At 43.2% G+C, this 25,867-nt stretch overlaps 1 protein-coding gene across 1 annotated transcript in view; it reads right to left on the minus strand.

Moving 5' to 3' along the window:
- LOC120990711 (von Willebrand factor A domain-containing protein 5A-like) overlaps window positions 1-25,867 on the minus strand; it is a 162,485-nt gene that overhangs the window by 60,448 nt on the left and 76,170 nt on the right. The window contains exons 4-12 of the mRNA XM_040419616.1: window positions 25,418-25,640; window positions 22,613-22,782; window positions 22,415-22,535; window positions 17,765-17,934; window positions 17,531-17,619; window positions 15,849-15,993; window positions 14,485-14,564; window positions 13,428-13,542; window positions 6,980-7,138 (exon numbers count right to left, since the gene is read on the minus strand). Coding sequence (XP_040275550.1) covers window positions 6,980-7,138; window positions 13,428-13,542; window positions 14,485-14,564; window positions 15,849-15,993; window positions 17,531-17,619; window positions 17,765-17,934; window positions 22,415-22,535; window positions 22,613-22,782; window positions 25,418-25,640 — 1,272 coding nt within the window. The remainder of the gene's footprint in view (window positions 1-6,979; window positions 7,139-13,427; window positions 13,543-14,484; window positions 14,565-15,848; window positions 15,994-17,530; window positions 17,620-17,764; window positions 17,935-22,414; window positions 22,536-22,612; window positions 22,783-25,417; window positions 25,641-25,867) is intronic.

A 25,867-nucleotide genomic window follows, 5' to 3' on the forward strand; every position in this document is an offset into this window, starting at 1 on the left:
CTTCATCTCCATATAAATCTTATAAAGAGGAGTACTGCAAAACATTAACGTGTGTATATGTAGACGGCTGTTCTTTCCATACGGATATACGAACTGAGCGTACACTGGTTGCAGGTGTCGGAATTGTATGGAACAATATATTCCCGGATATGTCCCTCGGATACAAAATCGGTCCCAAAAGTAGCCAGGTCGCAGAACTTATCGCTGTGTACAAAGCTTTACCAATGGCTATCAAATATGATATTAAAGAATTTGCCATAATCACAGATTCTGATTATATTCGTAATAGCTTTGTGGAGTATTTCCCTGGATGGAAAAGATCCAACATGATGAGAAGCAAAAACAAGCCAGTCAAGCATGGTAGGATGTTTTGTAAGATCGACGAGATGGTTATTACCCACAGTCTTACCATTTACTGGAAAAAGGTAAGAGGTCATTCAAAATACCCAGGTATGGATAATGAAGGAAATGATCTAGCTCGATAAACAAGCAGCCATCAATGGAGAAGTTTTGGATGTGGATGACCTCATAAGAGGTCACTCAAAATATCCAGGTATGGATAAGGAGGGGAATGATTTGGCAGATTCCCTCGCTAAACAAGCAGCCATTAATGGAGAAGTCTTGGACGTTGATGACCTCATGGGAACTGTCCAAGTGAATGCAACAACAAGAAGTCAGGCCCAAAAGGGAACTGAAGCCAATGTGTTGCAATGGAGACAAGATTCACCTAGTGAGGATCTCATTGCAAGCCAAAAGGGGGATCCAGTTATTGGTACCTTTTATAAACACATTAAAGATCCACAGAATTGTCCCATAAATACGGAAAACTTCGATGGCAAAGAGGAGTTACGGATTTTGATGAAGGGTAAGTCCCAATTCTCTTTACAGGATGGGTTTTTGATTAGGACCTCGAGGAATGGTATCACGCAATGGGTAGTACCAGCAACATACCGAAGTTTGATGTTACAACATGCCCATGATGCCCCAACAGCTGGTCACCGGGGTGAGAAGTTAACGTACAAATTATTATGGGACTACGCTTATTGGCCACATATGTTGCAAGATGTTCACACATATTGTCAAGGATGTCTAATCTACCCTCAATTCCAGCCACAGGCACCCACTCATTGGGTGCCACTGATGAAAAGGGGGATGTCCATGCCATGGTCGGACATCCAAATTGACTTTATTGGACCAGTAACAACCTCATCAAAAGGCAACAGATACATGTTAACCGTGACTTGCTTGTTCACAAAATGGGTGGAATGTTTGCCTTGTAAAACATGCAGTTCAAGCGTGTGTGCATCTATTCTCATTAACCACATATTTTCCAGGTTTGGTCTTCCCCAACGCATCTAGTCCGATCGTGGATGTTGTTTCACTAGTGAGGTGATGACAAAAATGTGGGAGATTCTGGGGGTAAAAAGGAAGCTGCATATAGCTTATAGGCCAGCCTCTAGTGGTGGAGTGGAACGCTACAACCAATCCATTGTGAACATTTAACAAAAGTTTGTCAATAAATCTGGTAAGGACTGGGATCAAGTTGCCTTTGGTTCTTATGGCCATCAGAGCCACCCCAAGCACGGCAACTAAACTTTCTCCCTTCAAAATGATCACAGGCAGGAAGATGGTGTTACCCCAGCATTTACTCTACCGGACGACAGACCACAATTTAATAAATGATACAACATCTCATCAATATGTAGAAGATCGATGCAAGCACCTTCAGCATGCATTTGCGTTTGCTGAGAAGAATATAGACAAAGCCGCACTGAATGCTAAAACGTAATATGATCTGAAGACTACTCAGAAGCAGTATCAAATTTCCGATCAGGTTTATCTTTATAACTTTGCTCGGGATCAAGTGAAGGAAAGAAAGTTCTTACCTTCCTGGAAAGGACCTTATGTCATCATAGACAAGTTGTCAACAGTGGACCAGTGGTCTACAAAATAAAAATCCCTAAGGGGGATAAAATTGTATAAAAATGGGTGCACATTACTAACTACGTGTTTGTCATCTTAACTCACGACTTTGCGAGATAGAAGGAGTTGGATGAAGAGAGGTGAAGAGATATCAAGGTTCCAGCTAAAGACGGAAACCAGGATTGGTATCATATGAACAAACATGTGTTCTAACCCATCCTTACGTGTGTTTCCTCCGTAACTACCGTATTTTTCGCCCTATAAGACGCACCGGCCCATAAGACGCACCTAGGTTTTTGGGGAGGAAAATAAGAAAAAATATATTTTTAACCAAAGGGTGTGCTTTTGGTGAGTTTGGAACTAAAGGTGGTCTGTGGATGGCACTATTACTAAGGATCTGTGAAGGACACTGTTATGGGGGGATCTGTGGATGACGGACACTGTTATGGGGGGATCTGTGGATGACGGACACTGTTATGGGGGATCTGTGGATGACGGACACTGTTATGGGGGATCTGTGGATGACGGACACTGTTATGGGGGGATCTGTGGATGACGGACACTGTTATGGGGGATCTGTGGATGACGGACACTGTTATGGGGGGATCTGTGGATGACGGACACTGTTATGGGGGGATCTGTGGATGACGGACACTGTTATGGGGGGATCTGTGGATGACGGACACTGTTATGGGGGGATCTGTGGATGACGGACACTTATGGGGGGATCTGTGGCTTGCACTGTTACAGGGGGATCTGTGGCTGGCACTGTTACAGGGGGGGATCTGTGGATGGCACTGTTAGAGGGGGGATCTGTGGGTGGCACTGTTATATATGTGCCATCCACAGACCCCCCCAGCCCATAACAGTGCCATCCACAGACCCCCCCAGCCCATAACAGTGCCATCCACAGACCCCCCCCAGCCCATAACTGCGCCATCCACAGATGTCCCCCATAAAAATGTCATCCACAGATCCCTCCCCCGCCGCTCCAGTATACTAATATAAAATGTGTTATTCAATTAATAGTTATTAAACATGCCCCCCAACTCCTAATAGTACCTTACATCCTAACCGCTTCTGTACAATGCAGACAGGCAGGCCGGGCGGCCGGCGCGTCCCTCACTGACGTCACTTGCCTGCGCCGCCTGCTTCATTCATAAAGTAGGCGGCGCAGGCACGTGACATCAGGGAGTTATGCTGCCGCCTGCCCGGCCTGCCTGCCTGCATTCTACTGAAGCGGTTAGGATGTAAGGTACTATTAGGAGTTGGGGGGCATGTTTAATAACTATTAATTGAATAAGACATTTTATATTAGTATACCGGAGCGGCGGGGCGGGGCTATAGTACACTGACTGCACCGCCCCGCCGCTATTGCCGGCCCCCAGCTCCTCCTCCCAGTCCCTCCCCCGCTCGCTCGTACATCGCAGTTTGCGATGTAAAACTGCCAGCATTCGCCCCATAAGACGCAGGGGCATTTTCCCCCCATTTTGGGGTGAGAAAAAGTGCGTCTTATGGGGCGAAAAATACGGTAAACATCTCTTAACTTACCTCTAAAACAAAGAACTTGCTCTGTTCAAGAAAAGAACCTATGCCAATCGAAGGTATGATAGCATTAACTCTTTTCTTGCAGGATAAAAAGTGAAAGATGTATGCATTTTATAGGCGCAAGATGCCATCACAGATTATTGCCATTGTCTACGTCATCCTAATCTTGGGGAAGGAGCTCCAAGCCAAGCCGATTGCTGTGCCAGGTCCTTCATCCGGAATCATGCTGCAGGACACCGCGGGGTTCATACTGATGAACAAGAGGATTCTATCCCAGAAGATCTACATCAGCCTGGATCCACGCATCTTCGTTGAGAGACAATTCAACGTGTCCGAGATCTTGTCGCCGGAGATCCAATCCTGGTATCAGACGCACATCAAATTTTACCAAGAACGGATTCAGATCCTGGAACAGGCGAGAAAGACCCTGACCACAGAACTATTTTCTACAAACCAAAGACCAAAGCGATTCATTTCTGCAATCGTAGCCGCCATAATCTTTGGCATAGTGGGCGCTGTTATTGCTACCGGTGTAACAGTTGCCAATTCCATCTCTATTGAAACATTAGAGCTTGAAATTGGTTAATTGAAAAGGAACCTACTAAATATTCATGCAGAGATGGAGGATCAAAACAAACATTTATCTGACTTATATTCTGTTATGCAGGATCTATGGGATGGTTGAGTATCTTGACCATCCAAGTTAAGCGATGGATAAGGTTCTCCAGAAGGAATTTAGCCAAGCTCTGGTTGGAACACTATAAACCAAGTCTACACATTGAAGAATACTTATGAAAAGCCGTTCCAATACATTCATATTTATAGCAATGGAATATATTTTAATGAAGGGGGATTTGTAGTGCATTTTCTTAAGTGTACAGTATTATCTGATGACATTACAGCCAAAATGAATGCTCATTGCCTTCAAGAGTGAAATCAGCTTGAACCAAAGTTCTGTTATGTGGCTGAAGAGGCCAAGATGAGTTCATGGCAAGTTCAGTTTATATAAGAGTCATAGTAAATATAGAGAACATTGTATTTCAAAAGTTATTGCTAAAAGATATGGGTTTATCTATAGGGAGTATACTGGCTTCTCCAGACTTGTCTGTCTGAAGGGAACAATGTTTGTGTCATGGCTAAGCCATGACAAGATAAGAATTTATATCTTTAAGACACATCTGATGTGTAATGTCTATTCATATATTCATAAGTATTATATATATTCATGTGTGGATTTATTTAGCTTTTTAGTATGAACATATAAATAATTCATTTATAATATGCAATATTGATATATAGTTTAACCAAGTATTAAGGTATACTTTATGCCGTGTGTATCTCACTGAGTTGATATAGTCTTAGGAGGTATAGAAAGCACTAAGGTTTTCTGCTGATGGAAGTTTCTCAGAAAAGCTAATGTTATTCCAGGGTCGTTACTCAATAGCTTGGACAGTTAGATTATACATACCCACGGTGCGAGTGTAAAGCCCATTTTATTTCTTATCAAACCCATAAATACTATAGTCTGGGAAAATCATGATGGTCCCACTAAGTCTGGGAAAGATTACTTCAGAGTGTCAAAGAAATATCCCTCCTCATTGATATAAGTTTAGAAAGGTTAAAGGTACATATATAAAATAAAGCCATGTTATATAAGTTTTCACTTAAAAATCTGATGTTAATATGTTATACAACAGTGCCATCTGGAGGCAGATGGACAATATTATATTATTTTACCATTTTTTTTATACCATGTCAAGGGTTAATATGACATCATTGTGTTATTAGCATACGAATACACCCACCTTACCTGATTGGAAATCCCTAATCCAGAAGGGGATGATTTTTAGATAAAGTAGGGAATAATTACTCGAGTGCGGAGCATCAAGGGCTCTCACCAGAAGAAAAACTCACAAAGGAATCTGACCACAAGAAAGATATACCAAAAGAAACTTGGATTATATTTTGACTACTAGGAAAGTTCTTGAGAACGGGTCCCATCCGAAACTCTGTCTATCTTTGACCCGGTAACGTATACTGTGCTTATTGCTCGTGATATTAATAAGATATTTCTCTCTGTATATAGCCAAAAGTCCCCATACTGTGGGAATATATAGTGTTAGGCGACTCCGTAATGATGATTATTCTCTTAGCAAAGATGCATATTGCTAATGGAAGATCTGACATTATTTGAAAAGAGGACTAAACCTTGGAAAGTTATATTCCGTAGTCTGATTGCCGAATTGGATACTTTGTCATATATTTTTGATTGGTCATAGGGAAACAGAGTCCAGGGAGAACATTTATTTTTCCTGTATTAATCCGTGTTTTATCATGTTATAGCCTGTTTGGTAAACAAAATATCCTAAGTTTCTCCTGGTATATAAATCATTGGTCTGTTTGTTAAATGTTTAGCATTTGCATTTTGTCATAGGTAACTTTAAGTTGTACTGTGCTAGTGAGGTAATGGTTTTTATTTACAGCACCATCTAGTAGTGGTTTGTTGATAGTACATTATTACTCATCATTTATCTTATGTAGGTAATTGTATTGGATTTATAAAATAGTAGGGCACACCAACACTTGTCCTAGAGATCAGCACAGCTTTATATGTCACCGAGGATCCCGGATTCAATATTTACACAGACTCGGTGGAAATTCCAATTACGCCGCAACCTATAAAGAACTCTACCACACGTGGGACGCCACTAGTGTTGCAATAAAACCGGCAGTACTCCAGCCACAAACAGTGAGTAAAACAACTGCGGTTTATCTTTACAAATAGGCAGCGATTTTATAACAATAGTGACTTTGCAGTAATATCATACTGTGCCGAGCATGTGAAGCAGCTATATCAGATACAAATGATCATTTGAATAAAACTGTATCTGATTACTGAATAATCCCTACTATCTGAACTTTATTAGTCGGGAAATTCTTTGGAGAGACTATACTAACACAACAGACTCTGAAACTCTGGTCAAATATAGAGAATTATTTATTTATTTTTTATTTTTCATTTAAACTATATTGTAAATTGAAGTATTTATGTATTTTAGCTATATATTTTAATATGTCGGAATAGATAGCATTATATGTCACAATAAATATATCGTTATATCAAACTCTCCGTGTGAAGTCCAAGTGTTGGTGTGCCCTACTATTTTATATTTCTTGTCCAATAATTTTAGAGGATTGGGTGAATCCTTTTGTAGGAGCACCCATACCATCCTTGACTAGTAGGTGAGCCCTCTCTAACCTATACTTTTTGTATTGGATTTATAATCATTCATAAATAATATTTTTACATAACTAATTGTCCCTTTTGTTTCACTGCACAAAACAAATTAAGATACTCGATAAAAGAACTTAGAGGCCGATTATGTCCGCCTGAAGGATCATATAATTTTTTTTTGATCCTCTCTTTTATATGAAGATTCTTTTTATATAGAAGATATACGACAGTGGGGTGTTTGGGATCTAGAGCTTTGGACCCGATCATACCTACCTTTCCTTTCAGTTGGGCATACACAATGGACCTTTGTCCCTGGAAGATGGAGGTGGGGACCTTAGACAGGAGAATGGCTTCCATGCCAGAGGGAAGAGACCAAGTCAGGGAGACATTCTTCACAGTGGGCTGTAAGGAACATTTTAGAGCTCGAAGAACCTAGTAGGCAAAAAAAAAACAAAAAACATTTTTACGATGATTGGACTTCTTTATTGAAAATGTTACTTGGTTTCACCTGCCTCCATGTGAAATTGTGCTCATTTTTTAATGTTCTTAGCTAATGACTCAAACTTTGAAGGTAAAGGAATCAGTCTTTAGTGGCAGCAGATTGCCCTGGTATGAACAGAGATGTACTGACTGCAACTCCCCATACAGAGGGGATGATAGCTGCATAGTCATCTCTCCTCGCTCTGTCAATCAGAATGAAAACGGAGGGATTGGCAGAGGAAGCAGGAGGAGCATGGGTGCACAGAGTGACTTGGATCCGCCCTCAGTGCACTTAACTAATCATTAGCATATGGATTAAAAGTATTTTTTCTCCAGAATTAAGCAGACCTGATCACTGAAGTGAAAGATATCATTACATTCAGCTGAGGTAGCCACGCTGATGTATCCTTCAATATCAATGATTTGTTTTTAAACAGGTCATTACTGGGAGAAGGGGTGGGTTGTCATGAGGAAACTATATAATATACAGCATTAAAGGGGTGGTCTCACTTCAGCAAATTGCATTTATTATGTAGAGAAAGTTAATACATGGCACTTACTAATCTATTGTTATTATCCATATTGCTTCCTGGATTCATTTTTTTATCACATTATGTTTCTATGGTTACGACCACCCTGCAATCTAGCAATGATGGTCATGCTTGCAAACTATAGGAAAAAGCACTAGCCTATAGGCGCTCCCACTGTCCTGGTCACCAAAGAGGCCGACACTTTTTCCTATAGTGTGCAATCACAACCACCGCTGATGGATTACAGGGTGGTCGTAACCATGGAAACAAGCAGTGTATAATGTGATGGAAAAATGAATCCAGCCAGCAAAGGAGGCAATATGGATAATAACAATACATTAGAAAGTGGCTTGATAAATGCTATTTGCTGAGGTGAGACAACCCCTTTAAGCTTTAGTTAGTAGGAGCTCATCTATTGCGGAAGGATGCAGACAGAGATTCCATATAATCTGTTCCTTCCTCCTCATAGTTGCTGCTCAGAATTATGGACTCCTCATAACGCTGGGTTCACACCAGAGCGTACTGAACGTACGCTCTGTATGCGCGATTGTACAGGCGTTTACATTCACACCGCAGAGACAAGCGAACGCCCATTGTCGCGCGTTCCCGGAAGTCTATGTACGGGAACGCGCGACAATACGCCCCAAAGAAGCTCCTGAACTTCTTGGGGCGTTGGGCGTTTTACAGAGCGATCGTACGCGCTGTAAAACGCTCAGGTGAGAACCATGCCGATAGGGAAGCATTGGTTTCTCCTTGTTGAGCATTGGTTTCTCCTTGTTGAGCGTTTTACAGCGCGTAGGAGCGCGCTGTAAAACGCTCAGGTGTGAACCCAGCGTAAATCAGCTAGCTAAGTAGTATTCTCTATTACTTGAGATTTATTGTATCTGTTTGTATTACTGCCTTATTAACCTATTTTAATCAACTTGACTCATAAAAGTACCCTTGTAAAACACACCTGACCTAATCTATACTAATAAAAGCCCTGTGTACGTGGTGTCCATGCGTGTGTGCCGATTTGTCAAGTGCGCATGCGCAGCGCGTTGGCCAATCGGCACGCACGTATGGACACCGCCTGCAGCGCTCATACATGTCCGGCGGCAGTCTCTGTGAGTGGAGGTGAGAGGCCATATTCATCCTAGGGGTGGGCGATATAGGCGAAATGGATTTTGTGCATATCGTCTATATCGCCGGACCCCGATATGACCACGGAGCGGTAGTGAAGATCGGTTACCATGGCAGCCAGGAGTCACGCTACTGAAGTCCTGGCTGCCATGGTATGTTAGTGAGCAGCATTATACTCACGTGCGCCGTGGCCGCCGGTCGCTCCTTCTTCTGTGTGTGCGGCACATTGCTAATTAGCAATGCGCCGCACAGACCTATGAGAAGAAGGAGCGCCCGGCGGCCACGGCGCACGTGAGTATAATGCTGCTCACTAACATACCATGGCAGCCAGGACTTCAGTAGCGTGACTCCTGGCTGCCATGGTAACCGATCGGAGCCCCAGCATTACACTGCTGGGACTTTGATCGGAACTGCCCACTGCCACCAATGATGGGGGGGGGAGGAGGGGGACCCTGTGGCCACTGCCACCAATGATTAATACTGGGGAGGGAGGGGGGGTGGGTTGAGTTACCAGAGGGGGCTGCTGATGGGTCCCTGCGCCGCACATGCCCACTATAACAAACGGCACACAGACGCAGTGCACTCACACAGGGATTTTATGTGATGGGGCTGGAGTGTAATCCTACATGATAAAATCCCTGTGCGAGTGCCCTGTGTCTGTGTGTGTGTGTGTGTGCGCGCGCCGTTTGTTATACTGGGCATGCGTGGCGCGGGGACCTATCAGCACACAGCGCTCCACACGCCACCTGCGCCCAGCTCCGCCGTGACTCCTCCTCCCCCTCCCCCTCCAGCCTTATCTGCAGACGCCTTACACCCCAGGATGCCCAACATTATACACATAGTACACTCCAACCCCCATCATTACACACATATTACACTCCAATCCCCATCATTACACTCCAATAAGGGTTGTAGTGTAATGATGGGGGTTGGAGTGTAATACATGTGTAATGCTCTCTGCCTGTGATAGCTTCCCTCACTTGCTACTGTGCGGCCATTTCCTGACTGGTGGACGGGGTTAGGGTGAGATAGGAGCGAGTAGGATGCGGCCGCTGCGGAGACTAACATGTGCCCCCTGTGCTGACAGAAACCCGGGGTCCAGAAAAGGAGGTCCCCATCCCCAGTGCTCCCAGCTTTGTCCTCCCAGAGTTCTATGAACTCCAGTATGCAATGCTGCAGCAGGTACGGGCCACTCTCTGCCCGGTGCACAGGTGTGGGCAGTGCATAAGGGTGTCGGTGAAGGATACGTTGTGGCAGGCGGCGGTTGTCGGGCCCAGATCCCGGGGTGTCAGTCAGCTGCAGAGGAAACCGGAGGGGGAGGAGGAGGCATGGTGGAGCTGGGCACAGCAGCGGGGCGATGCGTAGGGGTGGGTGGTGCGTGCGGAGCGCTGTGTGTTGATTGGCCGCGCATGCGCACTTAACTAATCGTCACACACGCACAGTCGCAAATGCACACAGGGCCTTTATTATAGAGGATATATATATATATATATATATATATACTAATAAAAGCCCTGTGTACGTGCTCAGGGCTGGTGTCCGTGCGTGTGTGCCAATCCAGGTCGCAGAGCCAGGCTCGGGGGCACATCGGCGGGACAGCAGCGTTCAGGGAGGACGACGCCGGGAGCCGGGCACAGCGGCTTTCAGAGTTACTCTGCCCGGAGCACACGGGACAGCGCAGCCGTCACAGATCCCGGGGAGCCGTCCACACTGAGAGCCGGCTATCTTACTCATTATGCCGCACTGCGCATGCGCCCGCTTCCCCTCACGCGCAGTGCGGCCAGACGCCGCTCCATCGGCACACACTCTACGGACACTACATGTGCAGCATCCTATTGTAATGGCAGCGGGGGGCAGTCACTGTATTGCACCGGCCCCGCTCACTTACTACATGCCAGGCACTGGTAGCGTAACTCACTAAGTGACGCCCCTGCTCCGCCCGCCCGGCCTCCTGCCTCACCATGTAGTAAGTGAAGAAGTGAAGATCGTTATTATTATTACAGCTATTCAAAGTATTACTACTCTGAGCGGGGCCGGTGCAATACAGTGACTGCACCGGGCCCCGCTGCCATTACATTCACACTAAACAGTGACACTGTTATGGGGGGGATCTGTGGATGACACATAGCATAAGATGCTATGTGTCAGCCACAGGTACCCCCCCATAACAGTGTCAGCCACAGGAACCCCCCCATAACAGTGTCAGCCACAGGTACCCCCCCCCCCCATAACAGTGTCAGCCACAGGTACCCCCCCATAACAGTGTCAGCGACAGGTACCCCCCATAACAGTGTCAGCCACATAACAGTGTCAGCCCCCATAACAGTGTCAGCCACAGGTACTCCCCCCATAACAGTGTCAGCCACAGGTACCCCTCATAACAGTGTCAGCCACAGGTACCCCCCCATAACAGTGTCAGCCACAGGTACCCCCCATAACAGTGTCAGCCACAGGTACCCCCCCATAACAGTGTCATCCACAGGTACCCCCATAACAGTGTCATCCACAGGTACCCCCCATAACAATGTCATCCACAGGTACCCCCCATAACAGTGTCATCCACAGGCCCCCCCCCATAACAGTGTCATCCACAGGTACCCCCCCATAACAGTGTCATCCACAGGTACCCCCCCATAACAGTGTCATCCACAGGTACCCCCCATAACAGTGTCATCCACAGGTACCCCCCCATAACAGTGTCATCCACAGGTACCCCCCCATAACAGTGTCATCCACAGGTACCCCCCATAACAGTGTCATCCACAGGTACCACCCCCCATAACAGTGTCATCCACAGGTACCCCCCCATAACAGTGTCATCCACAGGTACCCCCCCATAACAGTGTCATCCACAGGTACCCCCCCATAACAGTGTCATCCACAGGTACCCCCCCATAACAGTGTCATCCACAGGTACCCCCCCATAACAGTGTCATCCACAGGTACCCCCCCATAACAGTGTCATCCACAGGTACCACCCCATAAAAGTGTCATCCACAGGTACCCCCCCATAACAGTGTCATCCACAGGTACCCCCGCCATAACAGTGTCATCCACAGGTACCCTCCCATAACAGTGTCATCCACAGGTACCCCCCCATTACAGTGCCATCCACAGTAACCCCCCCTAACAGTATTCTAGCGCCCGTTATTGTAACAGGCTTAATGTCTAGTACTATTATAATTAGTTAACAATAAGATCCATTACACAGTTACCATATTTCATCTTAACATTTGCTGGAATACCCTTTTAAGAACTATTCCCTCAAGGGGTATGTAGACTTTTGCAACCAGTTTTGTATTCCTCCAGTGTATCTGAAATAAACAGTGAAGCAACTATGCTAATGGTCTTTATAAAAAATCCCCCGGTGTTCTGTGTGTACAGTTCCTATATGAGTGTGCAAGCTTCGGATCCTAGATCAACACTTCGGATTAATGCTGTACGGAGATCGGTCTCCGTACAGCATTAAAATGTGTGGTCGGCGAAGTCTGTGAATAGCTTCAGTATTTGATATTTAAACTGGAAAGCCACTTTAAAACTTGGATCCGAACTCAGCTTCGGTTCCGAATGGTACCTCGGATCCAAATCAAATACCAAAGTTATTCACCGAAGTCTTGAGAGACTTTGGGAATAATTGACTTCGCCTTATCGGAGGCCATACATATTGATGCTGTACGGAGACAGATCTCCGTACGCATTAATCCGAAGTTTTGAGTGAAGCGACTTTGATCTAGGATCCGAAGCTCGCTTCGTCATCATTGCAGATCTGCTTGTCTCCATAGCTGCAGAGTACCAAACCTGTGTATAGTCTGATCCTGCAGTCATGCATTATTTTTATCTGTTCTTGATAACCTACATGTAGTAGTAGAGGGGGCAGATGACAATGACATGACTGCAGAATTAAGTACAGGGCAGATTTACTTATAAACTGTAACCATAAAGACATAGGTCTGCATAGCAGCTTTCTACCTTTGCATTGGTTGCAAAAGTACAGACACATCCTCAGCATAGGTCATCAGTATCAGATCAGCAATGGTTGGACACCCGGGACCCCTACCAATCAGCTATGTGAGAAAGCTGCGGTACTCAGTGGAGCGCTATGGTCTCCTTGCAGCTTACCGAGCACAGCGTGGTTCTTCAATAGCGGCTGTGCTTGGTATTGGAGCTCAGTCACATTCACTTGATTAAGACTGAGTTGCACCTAGGCCATACGATTGATGAACGTGAAGACACTGACCTACGAAGAGGCTACGGCATTCATTGAAGCACCGCACTTCAAGCAGCTGATCTCTGGGGTTGCCAGAAGTCGGACCCCGCCAATCTGATATTAATCCCCTATCCTGAAGATAGGTCATTAATATCAAAATCTTGACAACCCCTATACAATGCATTTGTATGTGAAGCACAATAGTCTAGTAGCATTGTGGTCCTGGGAAGTGTGACGAGGGTCAACATCTACAATCCACCTCAGCACATCATCAGGACGTCCATCAGCACAGGGGTATAATGTGAACACTGAAATGATGCATGTTGCCCCCCCTTACTTGGAACTTCGAGAAAGAAGCCCAACCAAGAAGGCCAGCACTCACCTTGGTTTGCATTCTGTCTTTGCCGGTGATGAACTCAAATGTTCCACTACCTGCTCGGGCCATACCTTTGATGAGGGATGTGGAGGCTCCCTCACCGATGCCAAATGCGAAGCATCTACACAAAAGTCAAGAATATGAAGGTCACAATGTGATATGTCATACATAATTAAACCATACAAAAGTTGAGTACCAAGAAACTGGTATCTGGACCTTAAAATGGTTCCTTATATTCACAACAGAAGGAACAAAGTCAGAAATGGCCCATCATGGATAAAACATTATATTACTATTGGGCCTTCATGATAAATCAACTGTCAACTAAACCTTCCCACCACAATGTAGTGGGCTGAATACTAGGACCTATATGGTGAATACACCAGAAAATGGGTGCCAGTTATGCTGACCTCGACCCAGCAGATAGAGCATAAATAGCAGGTCCTCACAAATGAGGTGAATATTTTTTCTGAGAATGTTTCCCAATCATGTTTCATAGAACCTTGGTGATTCATGGAACGTGGTCAGAAAGTCAATGTAAAACAGCAGCCACAAGAGATGTGACTTTTATTCTAAGGAATTTAGGATTTCTGGCTGCTCAATGATGGTATGTGTCAGGTCAGGCAAAGTATTCAACAGTAAAGATAACACTAGTCTTAATATTAATATCATAATGGTAACTGGGTACTGCTCTCCATATTAATGTAACAGAAAAAGTAGCATTGTCTTTCTTGGGGGAACAAATGTTTGTATTTTTAATCATGTCTATTTAATACATTTATTTTTTTAAGGGAATTTTTTGGAGCTCTTTAGTTTTTTTTTTTCTAAAGTATTTAACAAATCTGTGCAAGAAGACAGGAATGGCCGAGCAACATGAAATGTCTTGTCCATCACCTGACTAGGCGGCTTCTTTGAGGTGGGAGTAAGCCAAAGGGGTTCAATAAGTTGGGTAAAAAAAAAATCCATGCTTACTCAATGGCACAAATATTAGGGATATGTCAGTGTATTAGGGATAGAACGGGTTGAGACTGGCGCAGTAACACAGTAGGATTGTTGATATTACCTGTGATTATGAGAATTTTTCTGGACTTCATCAATCACTTCTTTTGTGTTCCCAACCTCTCCATCCGTGAAGAGAAAAAGCTTGAAAGACCATAAATTGAAAGAGTTTAAATGCATCACATAATCTAAATTAAACTACCCCTCAAAATAAAACATTCTACCACAGATTATGCTAACTTGGTGTCCTTAGTAATGCAAAATGAAAAGCCAGAGGGAACAAACCAGATGAGCTCACTTTACCTCACCCTCGTACAGCGTTGTTCACAGGTACAGCAAACGAGACTATTTGTAATGTGAACATAGACCTAGACTTTAAAGGCTATGTACACCTTTGGGGCAGTTTTTTATATTATTATTGCATTATACTCATTTTGAGATAAAAATAACTTTTAAATTGGTGTTTATAAAAAATATGGTGTCTTTTTTTCTGTACAGAGCCGACATGCTCTAGTAGCACCCTTTGGATTTTCTGTCTTTTCCATCATACCAGGAGCAGACGCACTCCTTATCTCAGCTCTCTTACATTAAAAACACTCATTAAAGCTCAATCCTTATCTTAATGATAAGAATGAGGCTTAAATAAGTGTTTATGACCTCTCAGTATTTTAGAGATAAGGTTTGTTAGATGATAAGCACAAAGTGAAAGTGAAAGTACCAGTCACACAGCTAGAAAAACACCCTTTGTGACAGAACAGCTCAATATTTTTAATAAAGGCCAATAGAAAAAAAGATTTTTAGCCAAAAATGAGTAACATGCAATCATAAAAAAATTGCCTCTGAACGTGTACATAGCCTTTATGGGCTTATGCACAAAGGTTTATTATGGCTCTGTCTGGTATGAAGCCAAAACGGGGCTCTCATGAAGTCATTATTCTACCACCATATGCCTTTGATTCCACACAAAGGTTTTTATTCTGTTAGACTCCATATGAATTCAACATAAAAAAAAAATGATGGCATGCTCCACTGGATGCCGTATGCATGGACATATGGTAGCATTGCTTTTAGTGGAGGATAGCTCTGTACTCACAGAGTATGACAGAGCAGCTTGGCATTGCACTGAGGGTGTAGAGCTGTGTATTGAAGTTTAATAGCTGAATGCTCTATCAGCTGACATCTATTCCTACGTACCCCTCATACATATGGATGCGTAGCTCAACTAAGTGTTGAAGAGGTATACTAGTTTCAAGATACTAGAGGCCTCATTGTCTGCTATTCCCCATGTGCATCTATACAAGTTGAACCTATTAAATGCCCACTGCTAGGGGACAATCTCATAATAAATGTAATGTGGTGGACAGGTACCTGATTATCAGTTAGACAGTAAGTAATACAAAAGGTTTACAGATTTTTTCAGTGACTTACCTGTCTTGGGTGGTCTGGCCTCCCAGCGGTATCATAGATTTTCTTCAAAGGGCTCAAGATTTCTGTTCCTCCAAAGTTGGCTTTCATCTCCTTGACCTTCTTAACAGCTTCTTCCATGGATTGTTGTGTATACTCCTTACTCTCCCTGAAGAATACAAATAAATGAGCTAAGAGAAAGGGTAAGAGATGCCATATTGTCTTGTGTCTCAAGAACTCATAGATATGCAGTGTCCCACTATGTGCTACATGTGGGCACTTTAAACCATTGCTAATTGTCATATTTATGTATTGTGATATCAAGCTGTAATTCCTATTATCAGGCTGTTTAGTTGGAATTACATCTATTTGCCCCTAGGTGGTACTGGAATCACTTAAATAAATAGTGGGGGTTTGTTACATGGGAGAGTAGAAGGATATTAGATTTGGAGAGAAGAAGATAAGAGAGTAAGTTACTGGAGGAGCAGAAAAGGCCTAGTCCACAATGTAGCTGCCATTTTATCCCCTTGGCCCTGATCATGCTAAGGGTCCATTCACAGATCCGCAATTCCATTCCGCATTTTGCGGAACGGAATTGCGGACCCATACATTTCTATGGGGCCGCACGATGTGCGGCCCCGATCCGGAATTGCGGACCCGCACTTCCGGGTCTGCAATTCCGATTCTGAAAAAAACAGAACTCTCTTAGTGCCGGCAATGTGTGGTCCGCAAAATGCGGAACGCACATTGCCGCTGTCCGTCTTTTGCGGATCCGTGGATCCGCAAAACACACACGGATGTGTGAAAGGACCCTAAGGGAGCATATAGAACAGTGAGCCAGGAGCATAGCACAGACCAGTGAGTCTATGTCTGGATATAGAGAAAGTCTAGTGAAGGTTGGAGCTAGTTTAGCCAATGGAATTCACAAGCAACAGTGACCAGGAGGAACCTAAAAGTACTTTGACACAACCGGATGATTAGTGTGCAAAATTATCCTTTACCACATGCCTCTATGGACATAGTGGACCGTAATTCCTTCAGTGAGCATCCTTTCCTAAGAATGGAGCAGAAGAATATATTATATTCAGTACCTGAGTGCTAGAGTGTGGACAAAGTATAGAAAGATATAGAGAATGAAGGAAAACTCCTCAGATTACAATTACCAAGCATGTTATAAGGAATACAGCTGAATCCATATTTATATGATGGCTTTGCTATCTACATGAACTGTACTGACTTCCTGAAGACAAGTGATCTAGTAAAATTTCTTTTGTTTATAACAACTGACTCCTCATTCTTTCTACCAACTTCATGTGCACCTAATGGTGCTGGCGTCACAAACAAGGTCCCAGCCTCCAAAGCACCCTAAACACCTATACCATCAAGGGCACCTCAACTACCAACTGGCTGGTGATCCCTGTACTAGAGAGTGCCCCGGAGGATTTAGTGCTGTCTTCCCCATCACTGCACGCCAGCCCAGGGAGGCTCTGCTAACCAGGAGTACAAACAATTACTACCCCCATTGTCCCACTGTGCCTCACGTGTTGCCCCTGTGGTCCGGTTCGCTGCAGATACACGATTGGTTAGAGAAACAGGGTGAGTGTTACTGTATAAAAGAAATAAAAAGCACAACCTAACCTTTATCGGGCCCCAAAAAGTACAAATGTGTCTACATACAGTACCAAAGCAAAGCACATTAAACTCACGTGAAGAAAGACTCAAAATAGGAACCAAATCCAAAAATATTAAAGTAACACCCAAGAGGCAAACTCTTCAATAGAAGGATGAGGGTCTCCTGCATAAGAGAGAAAAAAAAGCTATGAATTATAGCCACGTCCTCACTCGCACAATTTAGGCATATGGACTATTCCTCAAATCACTACAAATGGCTGCTATATAGATGGTCATTTTTAATGGCGGACTGGAATGATTTCACTGACCTTCGCACTGTCAATACGTTGTAGAGCATTTGGCTCTGAATTCATTGCACAATTCATACTCCCGGACCGGTCCACCACAAAGATAAATTCTCCACAGTTTGTCTGTTCCTGCACGGGTGGGAAACTGGGATAGAAGTTCAACATGGTGACAGACTCGGTCATCAAAGATCCTAAAAAATAAGAAAATAAATCAGTTAGAAATCACAAAAGATGGCGAAGTAAGAAGAATTTCATGTGCATCGGGTATCTCCTGCCAGTAGAACTATGAATGTTTTACGGAGGTTTTCCACTTTATATTATCCTTACCTGTTATCCTCAAAGACACAATGTGTCACCCTGTTGGAACCCCCATCGATCAGCTGTAATTTATATGGAAACCAGGCAGTGTTCAATTTACCTACAGAAATCCTACAGGGGAAACTAAGGATTACACAGTGTCCATTCAAATCTATGCTCTGTTTTCAGGACAGGACAGGTCTTCCTTAGGGATACCCCATGTAACAGTTCAGGATGAATATACTTGGACAACAAAGCCAAGAAGAGTGGAGAGGCTCTGACAGGCCAATGGTCACAATGATCTGAAGAGAAGTCAGGGATGGAACCAAGGATTGGATCAATGAGCAAAAAACTGAAATGTAGTTAGATGGAGCCAAAGTTAGATCGGTCAAATCCAAAAAGGAATAGACCATGGTTGGACGGAGATGTGAGTCAGAGCAAATAGGACCAGAATCAGGATCATTGTACGAGAAGTAGCATGTGAAGGCAGTTTAGGTCAAGGCCAGGAACCAGATCCCAGGAACAAGGATATATGGGCCAGTAGACCAGAGTCCAGGAACAGGCCAAGAGTCGAAACCAGGAACAAGGCAGCATGAGTAAGATACTGTACCACACTTACAGGAGCTGGACAGAACCGAAAAAGGGTTGAACTGAAAAAGGGTTGAACTGAGTGAGGAACCTGGCTGGGTTTACATAGCAGGTTCTAATAAGATCATCAGAAACAACCCAGGAGAATGTATCAACAGAGTCCAGAACCAGGAACAATAAGTAAGAGTTCACACGTTGCAGCCTTGATACAGTTGAAACCATGCAGATGTCCATGTTGGCATGATTTGGGCTGAACCATAAACAAAATGCGTGTACCCAGCCAGAACCAAAAAAGCCTCATGCTACGACCATGAGACAAAAACTATTGGACAGTTGAGTTATATATTGATGGTAACCACGCCAAAGCTACTGGAGAAGAGCTTATCAGGGAGGGAGACAGCCTCAGCAAACATCTGGTATGCAACTCTGTCACCTCCTCGACTGGTCAACATGACCCAGTTATTATAACATATCTACCGTACTATAATCATAACACATAAGCGTGAGGTTTCCCAGACTGACTTACAGTACCAAGTCTAATGTGAGGTTTTGAGCTGAATTTTTGCTGAACTAAAGTCCATAACTTGTGGTAAACTGGAAGGGAATGAAACCAGGTAGTAATTAGAAAAGAGCGAAACTTTGTCTCACTGGCATTCCGGTGAATAATGGTAAATCCATTTGCGCTAAAATATAAGATGAAAAACAAGTTTCTATAATTTATTTTCGTGTGTTCTTTTGTCCTATTGGTTTCGGTAGTAGAATCAGAAGTTGCAGCAACTGCACTCTTTTTGACAAGGAGGGGGTCTAAATTTCTTATTTTCTGTCTGGATGTTGGCTGTCCACAAATATGGCACTACCTGCTGAATTCCTGTCATGTAAAATGCGATCTGGAAGGACCATAATTTCACCCATATGTAACTGGCACATCAAAAGAGTTCATAGAGAAGAAAACAAAAAAAATCTCAAAAAATGGAAAGCAAAGCAGAGTTCCATAGAATAAAGGACTAAAGTAATTAAACAAGTTAAAGAAGTTGTAGAACCAGCACCACACAATGCCAACAGGTTGTGTCTGGTGTTGCAGCGCAGCTCCAGTGATGTGAATAAAGCTACATTCACAAGAACGTATTTTGTTTCCGTGTCCGTTCCGTTTTTTTAGCGGATAGGATGCTGACCCATTGATGCTGATCCATATGTCCATTCCATTTTGCGGACGTCATCCTTTTTTTTATTTATGCAGGTGCGCAATTTGCGGACCACAAAACATATACGGTCGTGTGAATTTAGCCTAAATGATGCTCTGGGGTAAGTGGCAGAAAGGATCCATTGGAGACTGGCTGTTGGAGACTGGGAAGAGAAGCCAACATGGAGACAGGAGGTGTCAGAAGTCTGCTGAGTTATTGGGGACTTCTCAATAGCTCAGCTCTCTGGCTTCCTTTGTGATGCATCCTCCATACCACCAGAATTCTTCAGAACTTAAGTCACCCATATAGTGCGAAGCAAAATGTATAGGTTTGTATCAGGTTTGATCAAACTGTATAATCCAAACTGTTACTTCATGGTGACCTCTTAAGTAGTTCTCCACTGGGTGCCGCACAGCACCCTCAGGGGTTCAAACCATCCTAAAGGCTCAGCCCCTTTCTTCAGTTTTGGCTTGAAGGAAATGTCACCACAACAACCTTAGATATGTGTCCAAATATTAGATATGTGTTAAAATTATGTACCAGTTGATGATAGGAGGAGTATGGTAGGTTTTCCTGCTAGTTGCAGCAAAGTACCACTGACTCCACTGTAGCTCCAGGCTAGGCAGGATGATGCGCTGCTCCAGAGACCTGAGAAAGAAGCGACTTCTGCGGGTGAAGATCAGAAAGCCTGAAGGTATGGCCGTCGTGGCAAAATAAGTTCAAGCATGGTCTTGGCTGATGCAGGTTTTGCTTTTGTACTCTGGTGATACTTTCTCTAGGGATCCTGTGGTTGCTTCAAGAGAAGCCAACATTCCAATTTTGATATTCTCATCCTCCGTGCACTGACTTTTTTTTTGTAGAGGACCCATTGCATCTTCTGAAGAATTCTTGACTATATTTCTTGGCCTATTGACCATTCTCATCATGCAGTACCATAGGCATCCTGGTTTCCTTTTGGCTTCTTTGTTTTCAGGCTACTGTATTATGATGTTTGTGCGTGTTCCTCTGCAACTTAAGTATCATTTGTCCGGCTGACAATACATACTTCAACCACCAGATGTCCCACTGTCCTTGTTTATTGGTCATATGTGGATTAGTTTTTTATGATAACATGAATTTATCTTTGTTGATTTTTTTTCCCCAATAGTATTTACTTAAATGAATTTTCATTCAATTTGTTAATGTTTTGTCCAGCATAGTTTCAAGTTGGTGAATACTGTTTGTATGCACTGGGACATTTAGGGTTAATTATATTGAATTAAACTTCTGTTCATTTTAGGTAGGAGTCACGTGGGTGGTGACTGACATTGTGCACCCGCATCTGTATGGAGCAGACTGCTGTGGCGAGCCTGCTCCATACGTGGCAGGTGCTGGCTGTATCATACAATTTAGTTTTGGTTTTTGAACATTTTTATTTTTCCAAAGTTTTTTTTTTTTTTAAGTAGTTAAAATAAAAGCTATACAAGTTTTCTATTGCAGCAAATCGTATTGAGCCACAGAATAAGGCCGCCATGTTATTTTTAGTGCAAAGTGAACAACGCAATGTCAAAACCCCATAAATTAAATGGTGGCATTAAAAAATGCAGCTTGTCCCGCAAGAGCCCTCTAAGCCCTCATATGGCCATGTAAATGGAAAAATAAAAAAGTTATTGCTATTGGAACGTGGGGAGGAAAAATAAAAATGTAAAATTGAATAGGCCAAGTCTTTACGGAGTTAAATTACAAGAGTTGCTGAATCTTTTCCCATAAAACTATACATCAATCTCCTCTGCTCCTCCTGCTCTATAACATTCTGCCTGTAGATAAAACTGCATTTTCATAATGACAGGTCCTCTTTAAACCACTTTTCACATGAAAATATTAATTCCAATCTTAGAAGACTATATATTCCCAAGCTCAGTTCATACATATCTATATTAAGCTGTTCTCTGATACAGGATCTGATGGATCCACTTTAAGGAGGACCTTTCACTGCTCCTGACATGCCCGTTTTAATAGCCACATGTATTCCCCATGTAATAACAATTCTGGAGCATCTATTATGGCTCCATGTTGTGCCATTCCCTTATTATTTCTACTAGAAGTTATGAATGAATGGCTAGCAGTCTGCAGTAATAGTACAGAGGGGTGGTAACCAGTTGGGGGGTGTCCCTGCACAGTATCACTCTATCCAGTCAGTGCTGCCATTGTGAGACAGTGCAGGTACTCACTGGTTACCACCCCTCTATAACCTTACTGCAGACTGCTAGCAATTCATTCATAACTTCTAGCAGGAATAATAAAGGAATGGCACAACATAGAGCCATAAGAATAGATGCTCCAGAATTGTTATTACATGGGGAATGCAGGTAGTTAGTAAAACAGGCATGTCAGGAGGGGTGGCAGGTCTTATTTAAGTTAGCAGGTATTGTACTATGGAAAACTGTTAGCATTTTATTTATACAGAGTGTTTAGAAGTGTTTTTTTCTATGCATCTGCTCATGAACTTCTTGGATGCTATGGAGAGGTTCTTGAGTCAGTATTGAAAAGCTCTACAGTTCCTTAGAGGATGTACTTGAAGTGTGCATAGAGCAGGTATGGTCAACGTATTGAGCATCTGAGTCACCTGATGACTTTGGCTCCTTGGCAGCATCAGCCTCCACAGTCACACTCGGTTTGTTCACCTCTGAGTAATAGGCAAGGAGCTCCACGTCTCTCTTAAACTTGTGTCCCTCAGCCAGCGATACCTGGAAAAAAAAACATGCATTATTTTGGACATTTACTATGGATTTATGCAGTCCGCATGGCTCTGTTATCTCCTCACCTTGGCTGCGGTCTTGTCCTCATTAGTGTACTCCACAGGGCTGATATCACAGTTGGATACTATCTTGACAATGCCGAATGCAGACTGGAAGTGTGCGCTCAGACTCAGGGTGTACGGGATCTCTCCTATAGGCACCTGTGGGCGTGTGGCAGTCACACTCACAGGTTGGTCTAGAATAGGGAATTAGGGACGATGAACAAGGAGAAAAGCAGGAAAAGTAAATCAGCTTGATACAATGCATTCTGAAAAGTCTTCAGACCCTTTCACATTTGTTATATTGCAGCCTGTAGCGAAAAAAAAAAAAAAGACAAGTTTTTCCCAATCATGACAAGTTTGGAACAACCAGGACTCTTCCTAGAGCTGGCCGCCCCACCAAACAAAGTAATCAGAGGAGAAGGGTCTTGATAAGTGAGGTGACCAAAAACCCAATGGTCACTCTGGCTGGGCTCATAACCCTGTGTGCAGATAGGAGAAACGTCTAGAAGTTCACCCATCACTGCAGCGCCACACCAATCTGGGCTTTATGGCAGAGTGGCCAGAAAGAAGCATCTGCTTAGTAAAAGACACATGAAAGCTGCCTGGAGTTTGCAAAAAAGCACCTGAAGGAGTCTGACTGTGAGAAACAAGATTATCTGGTCTGATGAAACAAGATTGACCTTTTTGGTCTCAATTCTAAGGGAAACCAGGCATTTGCTTATCACCTGGCTAATGCCATCCCTACAGTGAAGCATAGTGGTGTCAGCATCATGCTATGGGAATTTTTTTCAGCGGCTCGGACAGGAAGATTGGTCAAGATTGAGGGAAAGCTGAATGGAGCAAAGTACAGAGATAGTCTTAATGAAAACCTGATCCAGAGTGCTCTGGACCTCAGACTGGGAGGAAGGTTCACCTTCAAACAAGACAATGATCTACGCACAAATCTAAGACAACACAGGAGTGGCTTAGGGACAACTCTGCGAATCTCTTTGAGTGGCCCAGCTAGAGCCCTGACTTGGACCCAATCGAACATCTCTAGATAGACCTGAAAATGGCTGTCCATCGACAGTCCCCATTCAACCTGACTGAGTATCTGCAGAGAAGAATGGGAGAAAATACAGAAATTACTTTATCACTTTCTCATTATGGAGTATTGAGTGCAGAATGATGGGGGAAAAAGTAGATTTTTTTTATTTTGGCACAAGGCCACAACATAACAAAATGTGAAAAAAGTAGAAGGGTCATTAGACTTCCTGAATGTGACTACTGTTATGTATCATTCGTGATTCAGTATGACATCTGCAGTATATGTATATTATCAGCTCTTCATGCATTAACCCTGAAATCAATCATTCATCATGAACATTATCCAAAATCATTATCCAGTCCTCATGAAATTCCTTTGGTCTAGTCTTATCAACATTTATCTTCATAACACTCATTTTCTGTCATCCTTTTCATCCAGCATAATCCCATATTGTCATCATCCTCATCATCTATGGACACCCCTATATCATAATCTACTCCATCACCATCATCCTCTTTATTCACTATCATTGTAATCGATTATTATTCTCTGTTGTATCATCATCTGCTCTTATTCATCTTCATAATTCCCTTTTTCATCATTTCTAATCATCATCCATTCACATTCATACACCATTATTTACCATCACCCTCTTGATCCACCATTGTTGACATCAATCACCTTCATTCTCTATTATTTCCCCGTCCAGTCATTCTTCATTATTCTTGTTATCATTCACCCTCATCAAGTCTCACCATGCTTCATAATCTTCACCATCAATCACTCATGACATATTGTCACCATTTTCAAGAACAACTCAAAGGGTTCACTTAAATGTTTTGACTTGTATGGACATTGTAATGAACAGGAACATGGCTGTACATATGTGGGATCCAAAGGGTTAATTTTACCAAGAGAATAAATCTATTTTGGACTGCCTAGGGCATTCTTATTGGTAGATGGCGATAAAGGACCCAGAGCTTTCTTGAGGAAAATAAAGTGAGACTTTTGACACTTCACCCTGGCTTCTACAAGATTCAAGGGTTAACAGATAGACATCTGTTTCTCCCCCTGAACACATATAGTGAGGTGAATCAAGTGACAGTGCCAATTCAATATTACCCCCTTATTTAATATACTTTCCAGTCACATATAAGGGGTTTGGAGAATGAATCAGAAGGATAGCTCTGAAACCCGAGCTAAGGGCTCAAACGATAAACCATGACTGGCTCAATATAAAGGGGTTCACACGACTGAGGCCAGACTGGATACCTAGATGTGGATCTGTTACATCTCCTGCCCTCAAGGAAACATAAGAGATTAAAGATTGCAGGTTTAGGCCTTTAGCTGTTTTTATCCAATTATTTTAAACAGTTTGTATTTCATTTTGTTTCCTGTACAGTGTTTCGTAAGCACTGCACCTTTTGGTATTAAAGCGTGAAACTTTAATGTTTCCTCCTTGTATGCTCTAAGAATCCATAGCCCTTCAATGCGAGTTTTAAATGTTTGATACTTTAGAGCAGGATATGCTTGTGTGTGTTAACAGAGTGGCATCTCATTGGCTGTGATGTAAACGTAGCAACAGCGTATATTTTAGGTGCATGGACTGTTTTGGGGTGTGATTTATGCTCAATTTGCAATCTAAGTTGAAGGTGAGCGCAAGACTGAGTAGAAAAAGATAAACCCCTTGCAGATGAACCCATATCACATGCTGGGATGGTGCATACATGGCAGGCAGGCATTCATGTCAATTACTTTATAAGAGCATGAACATTTTTTGAGGGTCAGCTTGACTGCCTTACCTTTTGGGGTATATCTGGGGTTGAGGACAGCAGGAAGCACAAATCGGACGGCACCGTCAGCCTCGACTGGAAGCTCCCGCACATATTTTAATGTCACTTCAGCCTCCTGACCAGGTGGCAGGTTCCCAACAATGCAGCTGAAAACATCAGCAGAGCTTTTGTCTTCTTCCAGAAGAAAAGCCTGCTGGCCTTGGCTGATGGCCTCATCGTAGGTCTTATGAGCCTGGAGGAAGAGGAAGGAAAAGAGGGCTATGCTATATCTCATCAAGATCTGGCTAGCTGGGTATATTATACGGTATATAGTTTACAGACTTCACAGATTAAATTTTCCAGTAATTTCTGCTGGTTCAGGGTCTTCACAGAGCTTGATTTAAGATTTACATTATGGGAACTATTGTTTTTAACTCCTTGACTCACTTTCTCAGTAAAGCATCATACCGGCAGAGAATA

This window comes from Bufo bufo, chromosome 2, assembly GCF_905171765.1.
Source record: "Bufo bufo chromosome 2, aBufBuf1.1, whole genome shotgun sequence".
Taxonomy (NCBI): Eukaryota; Metazoa; Chordata; class Amphibia; order Anura; family Bufonidae; genus Bufo; species Bufo bufo.